The sequence below is a fragment of the Lipophrys pholis genome, assembly GCF_963383615.2.
Source record: "Lipophrys pholis genome assembly, chromosome: 22".
Lineage (NCBI taxonomy): Eukaryota > Metazoa > Chordata > Actinopteri > Blenniiformes > Blenniidae > Lipophrys > Lipophrys pholis.
In genome coordinates this window covers 10,259,272-10,277,186 of record NC_137644.1, presented here as the reverse complement: position 1 = coordinate 10,277,186, position 17,915 = coordinate 10,259,272, and the positions used below count along the sequence as shown (strand labels likewise).

Below are 17,915 nucleotides of genomic sequence, written 5' to 3'. Positions count from 1 at the left end.
CAGATTTGTTTGTGTCGTTGGGGTCACAATGCCGAGAATGAACAATTCTGGGGAAACGGCTGAAGTTGAAAGATGGCTGACGTGCCAAGCACTCTGATGTTGTCAGTGACTCGTGTGTTCAGGTCCTCTGCAGCGTCTCTGTGGAGAGGAAGTGACAGTGAAAGGAACAATGTTTTTGATTACACATACAAGGAGCACAAAACACAAAAACAGCTCCAGAGGAGTCGGTTGTTGTGATAAACGGGAATCCGACAACCTCACTTTTTAACAGGAAGTGGCATCATTCTCAGGCTTTCAAGCAAAAAACCAAAAACTTTCGTAGCATTTTGTGTGTCCGTTTACACGACGACAGAAAACACAACAAACACAACTTTTTGAAAACGCCTCATAAAGTGTAACTTTCCAAAAACGCTTTGTCTCCATGGAAACGTAAATAGTCCTTCCTCACATTCGCAAGTTGATGGACAATAACAACAATGTTTTCCTCCAGAGTGTCATAACTCCCCGAGTTCATATCCTCCTGGGATCTTGTAGTTTTATAGTTGACTGTCACCGGAAAACAATAATCCAACTTGGTCGTCTGCCCATACGAATGTCCGTTTACTCCTATTGTCAATGTTTATAGCGTATTATTCTCTACATGCATGTGTGTGTGATTTCATTTCAAAAACAACCAGCAGCGCCAACTCGCGGCCGGGCATGCTAACTACCTTGTTTTTAGCGGTTCTGCCGTTTCCGTATTCTAAGACGTCGTTTTCAAAACTTTTTCCGGGTAAACGTGCGGTGCTTCCACTTGAAACATTCCGTAACATTTCAGTCCTAATTCACCGGATCATTGGAGAGTAGGAGCCTTACATAATCCACTGTGTGCTGTGATGGCGCCACCTGCAGGTCACACATGGAGTGAGAGAGTATTTTAAAGTGTTTTCATTTGCAGTTCCGGTGGTGGCGGCGTGAAGCCGACAGGTCCGTGTCGGCAGATGTTTTAAATCAACTTGTCTACTTGACGTCTTCCGATTGGCTGCTTGGCGCCTCGTCAGCGTCTGCTTCAGATTACGACTTCAGAGACTCTCAGACTGAATAAACTGGAGCTTCAGAGCGGCTCGTATCTGCCGTCACGTCCACCGCGAACATGTGGTTGAAGTTTTCATGTGTGCTCCAGCGCACGGAGGCAGAACGAACATCAGGACCACTCGTCCTCATCTCGTTAGCCTCGTTAGCCTCATTTACTCGGCGGCGTCTATCTTTAGGATGCCGGCCGGACATTTAATTAGCAGCAACGGTTCAATCAGCCGCGATATGAGCGACACAAACGGTAAAGCGCCGATGCACTTGGTTACGTTTTCAGGGCTGATTAACGCGTTGTCTTCACTGTGACGTTTCCAGGGAACATGTGAGCCTCGTCCCATCGGACATTACATAACAGAGAAACTCATTCATTATTCAGGCCACACGGCAGCGGTACGTTTAAACGCCACATACAGCCGCAACATTAGGACCACCTGCCTCAGATCGCGAAGCTCGTCACACCTGTACAAACATCCAAGACTTATTTGGAATAGCGTCTTCAAATGTCTAAAACTAAAAAAAAGAATGTAAATCTCATACATAATGTGATCTTTGGGCGACCCTGGCCGCTCGGAGCAGACCACCTCCTTCCATCGCTCTTGGAACGCTCCCTCTTCCCAGGTCCTGCGAGCGATGGTGTAGTGCAGTGGTTGGCCGGGCCGATGTGTTTAGTGAGTCATGGTCGGTTCTGGGTCGAAGCCGAAGGCCACGAGGAGGACGAGCAGTCTGAGTGACACTTGTTGGCTTCGGGCTGAAGTCAAAGGAGGCGGCGTGTTTGTCAAGGGAAATGTCGCCGGTTCGATTCCCAGGTCAGTCGGAAGTGCGTCAGAGGTGCTCGTTATCTCGTCCTCACAGCACAGATTCTTTCTGAGAATCCGATCCATCGTTCACGCTCAAGTTATGGCAGTCGTTTGATTTGAACTCACCTCCAGTTTACCTCATTAGTTCCACTGAATCCTCAACTTGTTCCAGCGGACCGTGAAACTGAGCCTCTCCATATTTCACAAACCGGAGTATTTATAGATGACTTCATGCGCTAACACATGAAATCCTACAGAACAAGCTCATTATGCTAATAGTGTTTTTTTTCCTTTTCTTATATTCTATTTTTAGGTTTCATAAAACCATTGTCTGTGAAGATTTCAGAAAAGTTCTTCAACATGAAGAAAACCAAAATAAGATGTTTTGATGTTCATTAAATGACTGAATTGTAAGTATCTTCACTAAATCTGTTCATTAATGAAGCCATAATGAGGTTATCAAATAAAAATACTCGTGGAAAAAACGTAGATGAAGAAACAGTGTTTACTTTGTGTTTGGACTGTTAGAGAAGCTTATTGTAGATTACAAAACTTTAATCTGAGAAATATTCAGGACTGGATGACTCACAGGCGTCAGCCACGTGGCACAGAGACCAGAACTGGCCGGCGAGATGCTTTAATCTGGCCGAAGAATTCCCTATGGTAGTAATTGCCAAGTGACACCGTGGCACCTTTCATTCAGATTCAGTAAAAAGCAAAGATGAAACATCAAGCCCACAGACAGACATCAGATCTCCTGCAGAGTTCATGAGCAGTGGAAGAACCTCCTCGGCATCTTCAGGGTTCCTCCTCTGGACCGTGCCGGACTGTAAACAGCTCCCGGTGCCAATTCGGCCCCACGCTCTGGACCTCAAACCACCGGCCGGGGCTAAACATAGCGGAGCAGCGAGGAGAACCGCTGGCAGGAGGAGATTAGCCGAGGCTACGCAAGCCAGGCGGGATCGGCAAAACCAAAACCACCATGTTTTGGAACGCGAGTGGGCTTTTCTGCTCTTGGTGCACTCCAGTGTGTGTGTGTGTGTGTGTGTGTGTGTGTGTGTGTCGGGGGGGGGGGTGTTCTAGTTCAGATTCAAGTCTGTGAATAATCAGAGACATGAGTGAAGGTGCAGAGTGTCGAGGAGACACATGTAACCAAACCACAGCTTGTTTGTGTGTGTGTGTGTGTGTGTGTGTGTGTGTGTGTGTGTGTGTGTGTGTGTGTGTGTGTGTGTGTGTGTGTGTGTGTGTGTGTGTGTGTGTGTGTGTGTGTGTGTGTGTGTGTGTGTGTGTTTCCGCTCTTAAAGTGAAATCTGTAGGAGGAGAGAGAGGTTGGGGGGGGGGGGGGCAGATGGGGTGAGTAACTCCGTCCGTGTGATTCCACATTCAGCGGCGAGGAGGCGGCCATGATGGCGGTGGTGACCTGGGTGTGATGTCACGAGGAGGGATTCTTTAAAAAAGAGAGACGCTGCAGCTGAAACACCACATGTGGGAATCTGCCTGCAGAACATCTCCTCACTGCTGCTCCCGGCTCCTGTGGATTCACGTGGTGAGGAAGAGGAGCAGGCCACTTCTGACACCGAACACAAGGAAGAAGACGAACCAGGCAGGAAAACCCTCCAAACCAGTAAGTAAGCTGCAAACAGAAACTTGAACTGTGGCTCAGATTTAATGATATTAGTGAAATAATGTCGGTGCAAAAGGTTTCACCGGTAGAAGATGTGAATAAGGTTTTGGGGAAACTGGTAAAAAAGTCCTTTTAAACTGCAGGCAGGAGTGAAACATTTAATCTGATTAAATCCCATTTTCTTCTGTATGATCGGAGAATTTACTCGACTGTAAAATGTGGAGAAAACTCAAAGAAAATCCTTCAAACGTGGATAACACCAAATGACCTGAGAGTAAAAAGCAGAGCAGTGCTTTCAGACTGCAGTCAGGAGGAAGTTCTCTTCTTAGGTTCACTCTTTTATTCTTCAAATCTTGAGAAACATGTTTTTTTTTTTCTTCTTCTTTTTTTAAATCTTTCATTGAGAAGTTTGGATGTGTCCGAACTGTCTCATTTAAACCTGATGCTCCATCACTTTCTTCTCTCGGGTTGTTTGTTGTTCTGAAAAAGTCAGAAAATCTGAAAAAAATATATTGTTTATGATTTTAGCTTCATTGACTTTTAACTTGACTTTTCGTGTTTTTTTTCTAAAAAGTGATTTCACTTCATCGTTTATTTCAATTCACAACTTTGGCTTCAGTTTTTTTTTCTTCAGAAAAATAAGAATTTCCGTCACAAATAATTCAAACGTGCACACGAGGACATCAGACATCAGTGCAGAGTGTAGAAGGAGCTGCTATTAGAACTTCTAGATTAACGACAATATCAAGTTATTCAAGTCAGGAGATGAAATACAGTGAAAACTAAGTTTCTATAAGGCGTCGGGTTGTTTTATATGAACACACACTGAAGTTCGAATGTCAGGTTTACCTCCAGTGTTCAAGCTCTGATCATTATTTATGACAAATTCTTGTTTTCGGTTTGTTTTTCTGGATATGTTCTTGAAATACTGAAAAATAGTGGAGCTTGAAGTGAGCGCAGCTTTTCTGGCTGAACCTGAACCTGAAGTGTTGCTGAAGACGAGCTGAAGTCACCAGGAAACGTATGTTTCAGTTCTTTTTCATTTAGGATTTCATGAACGTTCTCATCTCGGTGTTCAAATTTGGAGAAAGTTTTCTATTGGCGTATTAGGATTTGTCTCCTGGTGTCTGTGTCGCTCGTTGCCGTCCGTTTTCTTCGTATTTAAAGTATCATTGGGGCTGCTGGTTGACTTCCTGCATTCATCTACTAACTGTCGTTTTACTGCGTTACATATGTGTGTATTTAGTTGCGGTGAAATTTTAATTCTCTAAAAATATATTTACGGGGTTGGTTTTTCTTTATAAGTTGTTGTTGTTTTATGAGTTACCGCCCAAAGACAGATTTGTATTAAGCTTGTTTGTGGTTGTCTACTGTGTTCGTTTACGACTCTTGAGTGTTGTTTTATGGGGTTACCACCCAACAATGTTTTCATTCAGCTTGTTAGCGTCTGTCTCCAAATGATAAATTATTCTCCACATACTTCCAAATGTTAAAAAACATTATTCTATACATTTTCACAATATTTTAGAGGATTTTCTTCTGCTTAACTTTTCTGTATCACATACATTAGCGTGTTAGCGTATTTGTGTACCTGCGTGTGTGTGTGTGTGTGTTGCACATGGCAGAAAGTTGTGTTTATTTTTTTTATTTCCAAAAACATTGAAAAAAACCTTCAATAACAGCCAAATGGTCAAATGTGCTATTTCTTAATATTCAATCCTCTCAGTTTATATTTTCATAAGGTTGTTTATGACTGGATGTTTATACAGTGGACTGAATTAACAGAGCGTTTAAAGACACTAAGAAAACAAGAAATTAAGAGACAACAATGCTTGTAAAAGTGGTAAATTAAATATAAAGCTTTAAGAGACTCTTTGTTTTGTCTTTCAAAGGCTGATAAAACCAAAAATTAACAAACCTTGGTTCAAAATGAAATACTTGAAGTGTACATCAGGATGGAATTGCTTCACTTCAGAATTAAAGGAACACTTCTTTCAAAAGAAAACATACAACAGGAAAAACAGATTTTACAAATAACATGTCATTTATAACAGTTACAGACTATACATACGAACTTAAAGCAGATTGAAGGAATCAAATCGTCTACAGATCCAAGCAGCTGCGAGCAACAGTCTATTTTCTTGTGGAAAAACATCAGGAAGTATGACATTCTGACATTTTGTGTGCAAATATTCACATCTTCATTTTCAATTTCTGCATTTTTTTAAATAGCAATCATATCTGTATGTGTGTGTGTGTGTGTGTGTGTGTGTGTGTGTGTGTGTGTGTGTGTGTGTGTGTGTGTGGTTGCTTTGTGGTCGGGGGGGGGGGTCTGTCTCTCTATCTCCCTTCAAATAATTTGTACATTCCTAAATTCCTATGGTCCTCGAATGTATCGTATTTGAAGAGCAGGAGGTGATCCAGAGGTGAACAATATTGGGGGTGTGGGAGGGGGGGCGGGGGGGTGTTTGGGAGTAAGGCCACCCGGAGAGGAGACGCCTCTTGGTCTCTTCATCATCACCCAGTCATCATCATCCATCACCCCTCCACCTCCCTCTCCTCCTCCCTCTAACACTGGCTCTCTTCCACCCTCTCCTCCCCCCGTCCTGACTACTCCCCCATGACTCACTGCGACTCACCCGGCTGCTGTTTCACAGTAGGAGCCTCAGATTCGCATTTCACTCCTTGGAAAATTCAACGCTTTAACTCAGAATGTTGAAAAACAGCTAAAACAATCCGGAAAATGTTGTGAAACAACAGCCAGCTGTTGACCAGCGGCTAGCCTGGTCTTGTAATACCGCTTTGTACCAGGAGAGGGTGAAGTGAACACTTCAAAGCTGAAAAATGTTTGAACGACCAGTCAAAATGTCTTCTGTTTCAATTACTACTTCAATATTGAAGCGAGCCTCCTGATGAAGTACTGCTTTTTACCACAAGAGGGTGTGATGGCTGATCCAGTTTTAAATAATCTTTTCAAGAAATGGGAGAAAACATGTCTTTTGTCTCGAGCTGGTTAATTTAACTAACTAGCCTGGTCATTTGATACCACTTTGTACCACCAGGTGGTGCAGTGATGGCCTGACTGGTCACTTCATAACGTTGCTATCCAAAGTTTGGTTTTGTATTTATTCAACATTCTCAGGATATAACTTATAATGACCTCATCAGAAGGACACTAATATTTAAGGCCACTGAGATATCTAGTAGCCTTGTAATACTACCTGATACCTCAAGATGGCATCGTAAAACATTTAGGGCGAGACAAAAACACAACTTCATCTGTAGCAATATTATTTCTACCACATGGTAAAACAGCGTTTTGCATCACTTAACGATATGATGTCCTATTCCGTGTTAACCTGTTATTAAGTTTTCTAAGTAAAACAAAAATAGATTATTATTACTGAACCCGAACCCCAAAGTTTTCAACAAAAATATGGATCACAAAACCTCCAGAACAGCTCATGATGTCATGTCAGTATTGGATGGTGAGTATTGGAAGATGCTAACTGGATTGAGATTATTAGATGGGGATTATTGGATGGTGATTATTTACCACTGTGAGCTGCAGGTCTGAAAAACCCCTTTACATTGGACTGTGAGTGGAAAAGAGTGCTCGTGTTTGAGTGGTGATACTTCCTGTCTGACTCACAGTGGACACATCAAATCAGGAGGAGTCTGTCTCTTACTGTGAAACAACTATCTGAGACGATTTTCCTGTCTCCGTCTGTCTCCCCTCCTCTGATTGGATGGATTGTTGTGGGGACATTTCTGATTCGCTGACAGCGTGACCCATCAGAACGTCGTGGTGTGTTCGCTTTGTTTTCGGGTCTGCATTGAATGTTTTCGTGATTCGCTCGGAGATTAAACGGAGTGAAACGTCCAACAAGCAGATCTGTGCTCTTGTTGTGGTCGTTGAGAGGCTCTCAGGACGGGGTCCTTCAGGACGGGGCCGAGACCACCAAGAGGGGGCCGTACACCCACAGTGGCTGGCTTTGTGTGTGTGTGTGTGTGTGTGTGTGTGTGTGTGTGTGTGTGTGTGTGTGTGTGTGTGTGTGTGTGTGGTTCTCTGCCAAGTTGCTGCAATTTTCAGTGAATGTAAAACAGCTTTCCTGGCCGGGACCCCACGCGCCGCCACGCTGCCAGGAAAACACTCCGACTCCTACCTGTTTACCTGCAGGTAGCGTGGCTGCACAGGAGAGCCTTCTCTCCACAGTCGAGGTGCAGGAGGAGCAGGAGGAGCAGGAGGAGCAGGAGGAGCAGGAGGGTGATGATCCAGACTCTCCTGCTCCTGTTTTGGGGTCGTGGAGCATCTCCAGGCTCGTAAAGAGAAGCAACTCCACTAATTCAGAGGGAAACCTCTGAACGGTACCACAGTGTGTGTGTGTGTGGGTGTGTGTGTGTGTGTTGTCTGAGCAGCCGGCGACCGCTCAGGAATCAAACAATGGATTCTGTTTCTGATGCTAATGAATGAAAGGCAGAGCGCTCGGTTGCATCAGCGGCGCTGGCAGTCGGCACCTTCAGCCAATAATGTGTTCATTGTGTGCGTTTCATGTTCATACGCTGACCTTTTACAGTGGAGCTGCTATTTCTGGGTACAAATCAAGGACGCATCAATGGGGCTCAGTCAGAGCAGCCGAGGGGGTAGATAATTGAGTCAATGGAAAACAGAGCTGCAGGGAAGCCCTGATACACATCTGTACCTGCACCAGGAGCAGGGGGAGCAGGAGGGGAGCGTCTGAAGCCCCGGGAGGCTGTCTGAAACCAAACATTTGGAGAGTGCACGGTGGGCCGGCGGTCGGCTGGGGGTGGGCCGGTGCCGGGCTTTCAGAGCGCTCCGTGTGTCCACAACGATTAAAGCTGGACCAACATGAAGCTCCACATTAAATCAAACACATTCGACTGCACAGGAGGCCTCGAACCCACTTCGGCTCCTGCACGACTCAAACAATCAGAGATTCGCTCGGGATCGCCGTCTGCACTCAGAAACACAAAGCTCGTGAAGTGTTAAAGTCGCTGCACACGGTTCAGTCTTTCATGGTTTTCTGTGGAAAACGTCCAAAAACAACTTTTACCCATCAAAAACAAATCGTCTCAGTGCTGTTTATGCTCACCAACTAGCCAAGTATTGTATGTACACTGTGTACTACAAGATGACGCATCAACTAAATGTGTGAAAACAAACACAGTCAGGAAGTCGGGTTTTTTGTGCGTCTGTGAACCGTGGGTCCATTTCTTTTTGTGTAATACTTTTTACCACCAAATATTTTTTTACTCAAGTATATTCACAATTTTTTTTTACAAAGAAATAACACATAGATTTTGTTAATTAGGAGATTTTAGCAACTTGAACTGTGTTTGGATTCATATCGCCATCCCCTCCATTGCTGTTGTCATATTTAATACAACCACTTGAGGGCGACACACATCTGATATTCTGCTTCAATTTTAAAACCAGAATCAGGATGAAAACAGTCGTCTGCATAAAAGAAAAACCTTCAACTCTGAAGCATAAGATATAATGACTACATTATAAATAATTATTCCACTGCATCCTGCCTTGCTGCAGTTCGGTTTCGTTAGATTTGTGACTTAATGACGCAGCAAGTGTGATGTAGTGACCCCAAGTGGCAGGGCTGCATGCGAGACTGACTCACAGACAGGAAGACATGTTGTAAAAACTGTAGCAACCAGCTCAGCGTCGGCTGTCCACAGCTGTTCAACAGGTTTGAGGAGCAGAACAGAGGGCTCACTGCAGGAACTCCTGTCCGACACTTCAAGATTGCTTAATGTCTTCTTGGTTATTTTGTTGATATTTTATCTCCTTTTTTATGCATATTTAGCTTTTTGGTCCGCTGGTGTGTGAATGTTGTGGTCGCTTGGTGATCTGTGGGTCGGTCGATGCTTTCTTGAAGTGATCAATCTGTGACTGTTACTGACTTAACAGAAGAAATATTCCGTAAATATGAGCATTCGGTGAGTGGCTTACAAACACAGAGACAGTCGGCTTGTGATTTAAAGTGTTTCTGGATGTCAAAATGACTTAACGAGGAGGTTTAGCTGTTTCATCACTCGTTGAGCTACAAAGAGTGTGAGTAAAGAGGAAGCAGCTCATTAAGCAACTCGTAAACCGCTGAAGAAGATTTATTACAATCGCTGAGCGCAGCCTGGGGCGTCACATCGGCAGGGAGAGTCTGAGTCCGTCTGACTGTCTGTGTGTGTGTGTGTGTGTGTGTGTGTGTGTGTGTGTGTGTGTGTGTGTGTGTGTGTGTGTGTCTGTCTGATAAGAACTCAGATTTGAAGCCATTAATATGAAAATATCTCTGCTTGAATGGTTTGAAGGCGTCGTCAAACCCTGCAGATGTGCTGTTGATCTTGTTGTTCTTCATAGTTTAAAATTGTGTCTCATTTTATTTCCTGCCGTCTCTGAAGATTGAGTGAGAGGCATAAATGAAAACCAAAAGGGTCCCAGAATCATTCCCTGTGGGACGCCACATTTTCACTTTAATGTAATTGAATAGAATGCTCATATTTTGTTAAACATTTTAATATTTTTGATAATTAACACTGTGAGGACACTGTGTGTTTATAAAAGTTACAATTATATTTAATCAAGCTTTTCACTTACTGTGACTTTCTTAAAGTTGCACACCATACTTTTTATTTTCTAACCTGGTTTTCTACGGCAGTGTGATGTAAGTCAAGTGACTATTGTCAAATGTATGTACGGTTTAAAGAGTGAAGAGGTTTTCTTGAGCATAGGACAGAGCACATATATAAAAACATCACTGTGAATATGGAAGTTTCAGCCAGAACGTCAGTTTTCGAAACTAGTACCATGCAAAGTTGGTTTCATAACCAACCTGGTCTGAAAACCAGGGCAGCTCAGTCCAAGGAGTCATCCAATGCGGCTCGTCTGGTCTAAAAACTGGCCCAAACCAGTCTGACAACCAAAACCGCAGATTAAACCAGACACAACTCGTCCAGACCTCCACCACCAGTCCAGCCAAAACGGTTCCTAACGCCACCAAACGTCTTCAAAAAACTGTAAAGCTGGTTCCAACACTAAAACTGCCCATGAAAAAACCCACCAGAATCAGTCCAAAAGCCCGACTTAAAACCCAAAATAAAAAAGTCCAAGAACAAGTCAGAACTGGTCCGACATAAAAGAGCCAGAAACCGACAAGACGGCGAGCCGTGAGAATCGCAGATGTTTGTCTTCACGTGAAGGAATGAGGGGTTTGGAGCGTCGGCAGCTGTCCTCCAGGTGGAATCGGGCCTCCGTACGAGCTGCAGCGCCACCTCCCTGCGGGCCGTCCTCCTCCCTCCCCGCTGCTCCCGCAGGGGGAGGCGTGGCGGAGTGGGAGGCCCTCCCTCTCCGCCCGACGGTCCTCCTCCTTCCCCCGCTGCTCCTGACCTGCTGCAGCTCTCAGGCAGCGTGCAGCAGACGGTGGGCTCACAGCGCCCTGCAAGCACACGCACCACCGCACGCCTGCAGGACCCCGGCAACTCCCCCCGCAAGGCAGCGCTCGCTGAGGGCCACCTCACACACACACACACACACACACACACCAGGACCTGGATGTGCTCGGGCTCGTGAGGATTTCTATCTCCGGAGGTGTCATCACCTGGATTTTCTGGAAAGTTTTCTGGAGGACTTATTTCTTCTTTTGGTTTTTTGTTTTTTCCTCCTTTTGATTTGTTTCTGAGGGACTGACATCGCTGTGTAAGTCTTGAGTTTGATTTCAGCTCTACAGAACTCTCAACAAGTTGTCAAGTTACAGAACTTTTATCTAGACCTGAGACTGTGTCCCCCACACCTCAGAGTGGTCTGATATCAGCTGATTCTGGCTGGGTCTATTTTTTTAATCTGTTATTTACAAAAAAAAAGTCAAAGCGCCAACAAGTTTCCACCGATTTTACTCATTTCTGAGACCTAAATGGGCCTCCACCTTTGAGAGCCGACTCTGTTCTCATCGATCAGAAAGCCGATCTCTTCAGGATGAGGTAGTTTGTTCAGCAGCAGCGCAGATTGTTTCGGTTGTTCTGGCTTTTTTAAAACTCAAGTGAGTTGCAGGAAGGTCACAGTTCGGACGTTTCCTCGGCAGACGGCGTTTTCGACTCTTTGCTCCCCCCCGGCTGGTGTCAAACATCTGCAGCCGTCAGTCGACTCATTATTCCCGTCGTCTCACCCTGGCAGACTGCTGAACGTGTCCAGTGACGATCTGCGTTCTGTGGACTTTTATCAAACAGTGGAGACGTTTTAGAGTCACGGCACGGACCTTTTCAGATGTGGAGGTGTTGGAAGGTTGTTGGGTTTCCGAAGTTGTGGAAGTTGTGAAGGTGTTTTGGGAACCTGGAGGTGTTTTGACGTGTTGGAAGGATGAGGATGAGTCGAGCGTTTCTGTTTCTTTGGTCGGGTTTTGGAGGCTTCAGTGTTTCGAGGGTTTGGAAGTCGTTGAGGTTTCCCGGGTCGAACCTTGAGAACCAGTCGTCAGTCAGAAACACGACTGAAGAATTTCGATTAATCTGAAGATTTCGGGGTTTGACCCTCTTTTGGGTTGTTTTTGAAAGAGATTTGGATGTTTTGGAATGTTTGAAGGACTTTGGGTTTTTAGAAGTTCTGGATGATTTTGAAGTTTAAAACAGAGACAATTTATAAAGGTTGTGCATTTGGTTGGTGTCAGTTAAGTTCCAAGTCTAAGAATTTACTGTCACTTTTTGTTAATATGTCATTATTTATTGAGAGAAAATCAAACATTTGCCAGATTTTTCCACTTTGCATTTAACGACCTGGACGTCTGTTCAATTATTAATTAATCCCTTCATTTTGTCCTCCTGATACCTTCACAGAGCAATCATTTCAACCGCTTCAAATTCCTGAAGCCTGACTGATGTTTTCCCACAGATTACTCACATTTAGAAGAGCCGCAAAGTAATGCATTCATTGGGAAAATAAGTACCAGATTCCTCATGAATGAAACTTATTACCTGGTTTGTTCATGTGAAGTGAAATCGCATGTCAATGCTTCAGAAAGACTTTGTTACGGGGCCCTAGAATCAATCCCTGGGGAACGCCACTAATTCAATTAACTATATCTGAAGAGTAAATATTTTCCACTCTATATATATACTGGAAAATGTTTATTCTATATATGTGTACACATTTTCTCTCTTTTGTCACACGTCAAAACTTCAGAAGAACAAATTCGATCCTCCAGATTGTAACTCGTTGAAATGAATCTTAAAAAAATCCTCAATGTTGTTGAGTGATAGAGGCAATGTGCTAAAACGGTGAAGCCTGTCAACTCGTTTCTGTGCACAAAGGTGGATTTTCTTCAAACTTACATACGGTATATAGAAGGTATGAACGTTCAATCAGAAAGTGTTATTTACTTTATTTGTTTGTGCGAAGCCACAACCCATTCTCAGTGTCTCAGCCCTGGTTTACTGTTTACACACCCAGCCAAAGCCTGATCCGTCGTGAAATACCGCTTTGTACCACCGGGTGGTGCAGGGAAACCTTTAGCCTGGCTTCCTGCATTCACTCATTTAAACGAGGGGAACATTTTGAAAGGTGAATCAAGTCTCTCTCTCTCTCTCTCTCTCTCTCTGGTTTCAGGACCATGTTGTGTTCTCGGAGGCTCGTGCAGCAGTGGTGCTTCGCCGTCTTCCTGCTCTGCTCTCCGGTGCCGCACCACGGCCGGCCGATCGACGCCCTCAGCAGCAGAACGTAAGTCTAAGTCTACGGAGGTTTTCAAAAATGTACACCTACGTCTTAAAAGAGGTCTGGACCTGAATTCTCCGACACTGAGGCCTTGAAATCTGGACCTCCAAGGTCTTCTTATTCATCGCCGGACTCTTTCAGAGCACGGGCGTTCACTGTTCATGCTTCAGAATTTGGAATCTTAAGAGTTGAAATCCAAACACGCGTTCAGGCTAGAAGCTGAAATCAGAGGCTGCAGGAATCTGAAAAGTCGAGTTTTAAAACTCGACATGTCTCGGGAGTCCCGGCAGCTGAAGTGAGTCAACATTTAAATATCTGGGAGTTTCCAAAGTGAAAATCAAAGACGTCGAGGATCCTGCAATAGGAATCTTCGGCTCGGAGGTTCTCAAGGCTCAAATTTGAACGAAGACTGTAAATCTGAATCTTAACTTGCTTCAGGAGTGGAAATTAAAGACTTAATCAACTTCAAAATGTGTGTCTGTGACGCAACAACAATCAACATTCAAAGCTTCAGCGGTTGCGTAGTTGTGTTTTCACGCTCTCGGGACCAAAAAGCAGAAGTGTCAGCGGCCTTTCGAATCCAAGCCTGGTTATGTAAGACCTCGGTTCTGAGTCCAGATTTGATACTCAGGGAGTTCAGGAGTTTAAATCAGACAGTCGAAGGCCTCAGCAGCTCAAATCCGACGCTTGGAGAATGAAACTAAAGCCCTTGAGCCTCTTGGGATGTGAGCGGACGACCCTGCGGCGTCCGTCAATGTCTCCGGCGAGCCGCCGGAGCGCCGTTGCCGATGGAGATAAGCGCGGCGGCTCTTTGTATTTGCGACACCTTCAGGAGGCTCCCGAGCGTTCGCCAGTGCAATGAATAATGCTGATGTCGCAGTCGGCGGCGGACCAAAGCAAACCTGCCGCTCCCGCCGAGCCGCCTGATGCCAGGCCGAATAAATGTGCTTTCACGCTTTCCCGGCTTTTTTTTCTTTTCTTTTTTTCCACTCTGGAAAGATCGTATCGCCGCCTCGCAGGGCTTCTTGGACCTGAGCGGCCTCTAATGAAGCAGCGGGAAGATGCTCTGGTGGGCCGGGACTCTCTCGCTGGCCCGCGCGGCGCCCGCGTCACATCTGAAAGGCATTTTCAGTGGCAGCGGTGATTCAGAGCGCGCACGCCGTCCAGCTTTTCCCCTAACACTTTCCAGAGAGGCCTCTGATACGCTCCGGACGCGACCCGGCGCCACCTGAGCAGAAAGGAAAACACCAGCACCGCGAAAAAGAAAAAAATCACAAAGTTGGGGAGGGAGCCCGGTGACCTTTGACCTCCCGGTTCGAGACAGATTCGCTTGGTTTGACCTGAAAGCCGTGAAGGTGGAGATGTGGGATTTATTGTTTCCAGACAATCGAGTGGAGGAAACCCGAGTTTTAGAAAACCCCGCGGCTCGAACGCAAACACATTTCATTGACGCACTAATGTGACTGATTTGTTTTCACGTCTCTGGTCCTGTTGGTGGCGGAGGTCTCTGCTGCTCGGGGGGAGAACTGGGTCAGAAGGGCCCGCTTCCAGTCCCCGCCCGCAGGCGCAGCAGCATCTGGAAGCTGCTGCAGTTTACGCGATCGGGGGCCGTGAACCATCCCGGACCTGAAATCCGACACTCGCGCCGTCTCTTGGGAGTGACATCACGAGGCAAATCGCTGTCAAAAGTCGCCTCGGTGATCGAAAGACATTAAATCTGAGATTCAACGCAGGACATGTGACGCTCCGGGAACCCCGGGGGGGGGTGTTACCAGGGGAAATCCAGGACCTCTTCACTTGAGATCTAAAGATTAAAGAGTCACTGCAGTGAGAGATTAACATCTCTAAGTGTTAAGAAATGAAACTCTAAATTCTTAAAGATTGACAGGTGAGACTTGAGCTTTAAAGTTTATAGTCAGACGCTTTAAGGATTCTGCACGCTCCGAGAGCCTTGAGAAACAAATCTCCAGAAGTCGGGAGATCCAAACCAGCGTCATAGAAGCTTCAGGAACTCAAAACTCAGAAAGTCGTCGTATCTTCATATCTGAAGTTTGAGACGTGTTCCGAGAATTGAAATCCAAACTGCTGTCAAGGTCCAACTCTCGACGCCTCGGGAGTCACAATTAGAGTCAACATCCAAATGTGGAGTTTCCAAAGACAAAATCAAGGTCTTCAAGGCCTTAGGAGTCAATATCGGCCGGTCCAAAGTTCTTGGAATTAAAATCTGAAGTTTCATTGGCCCAAGAAGTGGAAAGTGGAAAGTTCTAACCTCCAGAAGTCCGTTTCTCTGCGGCCTTTTGAGACACAAACCTAAAGATTTCCGAGGCTGGAGGAGTATCAAGAGTTAAAAATACCAAACTTTCATATTATAAAATCCCAAATTTAAACTGCTAATGGGGTCGGAATTGGGAAGCAGAGACTTTAAAACTGAAGAGTCTTTCGGTTTAGACTCCAACGACCGAGACTTTTTAGAAGTCGAACCAACAAACATCTGACTTCTATCTGGAGCGGTCGGTTGGGAAATGACTCGCGGCGGCTTTTTTGGAAACAACACCGTTCCTTCTTTCATACGTCTCCTGCAGAGAGACACAATTAGGACGAGGTAGGTAGGTGGAGGACGGGGATCTGGAGCGCTGCCACGGCCGGATGCACCGCGGCGTTTTTTTTCCCCCCGCGTTTGATGTGAGCGTTATTAAAGGTAAAACAGAGCCAGGCTCGGCTTTCAAAGCTTCAGAGGACTCGGAGGAAATATCTGTATGCACATAAACAGTGGAGCCCTCAGGAGCTCGGCACAGGATATCGGCACGACTCAGCAGAAAACGGCTCCGACGCTGGGAGAGCTGAATCAGAAGGAGAGAGGAGGAGGAGGAGGAGGAGGAGGAGGAGGAGGAGGAGGAGGAGGGCATCATGGGAAAGCCTGCCAGCGGCTGCTCTCTGAGCTGTTTGTGTGCTCAGACACTGAGGGGGTTTGGCCGTCCTCGGCCCCTCGCCGGTTCCCAGGCTCGGCTCGCCGCCTCTCTGTTTTTCCAGGAGTTAAAACCCCGTAAGGCGACACCGCGGCAAAGCAAAGCCTCCAGCACTCGCACAGATAAGAGCTGCTCTGACCTCGCCGAGGTCTGAGCGCAGGTAGATCCACCTTGAGGGTTCCATCCTCTGGAGCGTCACCTGCAGCGGTGCGTGGAGCGTTGGCACCATCCTGTGGACACTTTGTGAACTACACCCAACCTTTTGACGCGTTTCATATTTCTGTACTGAGGGTCTCAGAATCTGATGGTCGGGGGTCTGAGGAGCTTCACTTTGAGACTGTGTGGATGTTTCAAGAGTCCAGCTGAGGTTCTGATGTGTCAAAATGTGAAACTCTCATTACAGTGGAGAATTTGTCTGTGTGAATGTCTTTCAATAAATGTCTTGTTATTTATGTTTCTGTGGCTATTTTCAGTCTAACGTCTTGTGTTTTGTCTGTTTGTTGTGCAGGAGGCGCTCTGTAAGCCACGCTCAGCTCATGCACGACAAAGGTCGGGTGCTGCAGGATTTTAAGCGCCGCATGTGGCTGCAGGAGCTGCTAGACGAGGTCCACACGGCCGAAATCCGAGACCTCCAGATCCGGAGTGGAGGAGGAGGAGGAGGAGGAGGAGGAGGAGGAGGAGGAGGAGGAGGAGGTGCAGGAGCAGGAGCAGGAGCAGGAGCAGGAGCAGGAGCAGGAGCAGCAGGGAGCAGCAGTGGCGCCGGCGGTGTGGCGGTCGGGGTACCGGGCGTCGGGATCCACCTGAGCACCACCGGCAGCACCCTGCACTCCAAACCGGCTGGAGGCACCAAGAACCTGCCGCTGAGCTTCCGGCCGGAGGAGGAAGAGGAGGAGGAGGAAGGCACCAACCTTCCGCAGGAGACCAACAAGGCGCCGAGGACACCGGGCAAGAAGAAGAAGAAAGGCCGTGGTGGGAGGAGGAGGGAGGGCGAGAAGAGGAGGAGGAGGGCGAGGTCACTGGGATGGAGGCCCGAGGAGGAGGAGGAGGAGGCCGGCAGCGGGCTCCGCCTGGAGTGGAGATCCCTGCTTGGCCTGCGGAGGGCGCTGCTCTGAAACACCGTCAATCTTTGACCAAGGTCAGTGGAGCTGAGACAGAAACTGAGTGGAGCGCACGCTGCTCACACATTCATACAGCCTGAAACCACTTTAACACATCTGTAAACCAGCACACTGGACTGTTTATATATTTTTGTTTGGCTGTTGATAAAGTCACTGACCTGTTTCTACCTCCTCTTCCTCCTGCTCTTCATCTTAATCCTTCTTCTCCTCTTCCTCCTTCTATTCTCTGTTGCAGGGAGTTGGCGGCACTCTGATGGGACTCCTAAATGCTCCTCGTCCCGGGGGACGGGGACTGTTTGGACAGACAGTGGAACATATTTATTGTGTGTAAATATATTTGGACGTTAGCGGAGTAGCTCGCAGAATTTAAAAAAAAACAACTAAATGTGTTGAGGCGACGTCAGATTCAGATCTTTGTGAATCTTCGCTTAAGTTTCCTTTAAAAAACAAAAAACAAAACAAAAAAAAAAAACAGACTCCAGTTGTTGTCCCATGTTGCTGTTTGTTGTTGTTTGTTGTTGTTTGTTGTTGCGGTAATTTATTTGGTCTGAATGGTGTATTTATTTTGTAAATGTATCGAGGTGCTGCTGACCTTCTATATTTTTGTACCAT

The 17,915-nt window shown here is 46.2% G+C and overlaps 1 protein-coding gene across 2 annotated transcripts; it reads left to right on the top strand.

Moving 5' to 3' along the window:
• The first annotated feature begins 3,349 nt into the window (after window positions 1-3,349).
• On the top strand, window positions 3,350-17,744 carry pthlha (parathyroid hormone-like hormone a). Of its 2 annotated transcripts, none has more exons than XM_080492124.1 (4): window positions 3,350-3,492; window positions 13,115-13,225; window positions 16,694-17,320; window positions 17,539-17,744. In XM_080492124.1, exons 2-3 carry the CDS (start codon window positions 13,119-13,121, stop codon window positions 17,295-17,297), a joined length of 711 nt encoding a protein of 236 aa, XP_080348250.1. In that variant the 5' UTR covers window positions 3,350-3,492; window positions 13,115-13,118; the 3' UTR covers window positions 17,298-17,320; window positions 17,539-17,744. The 2 variants fall into 2 exon arrangements, with proteins under 2 accessions (XP_080348250.1, XP_080348249.1); XM_080492123.1 differs by lacking the exon at window positions 3,350-3,492 and adding an exon at window positions 10,904-11,218.
• Window positions 17,745-17,915: the final 171 nt, after the last annotated feature.

Excerpts from the sequence above, each read along its gene's own strand:
- pthlha (XM_080492124.1), top strand. The coding sequence starts at position 13,119 with ATGTTGTGTTCTCGGAGGCTCGTGCAGCAGTGGTGCTTCGCCGTCTTC. Across the intron at positions 13,226-16,693 it reads GACGCCCTCAGCAGCAGAAC|GAGGCGCTCTGTAAGCCACG; the intron begins GTAAGTCTAAGT and ends TTTGTTGTGCAG.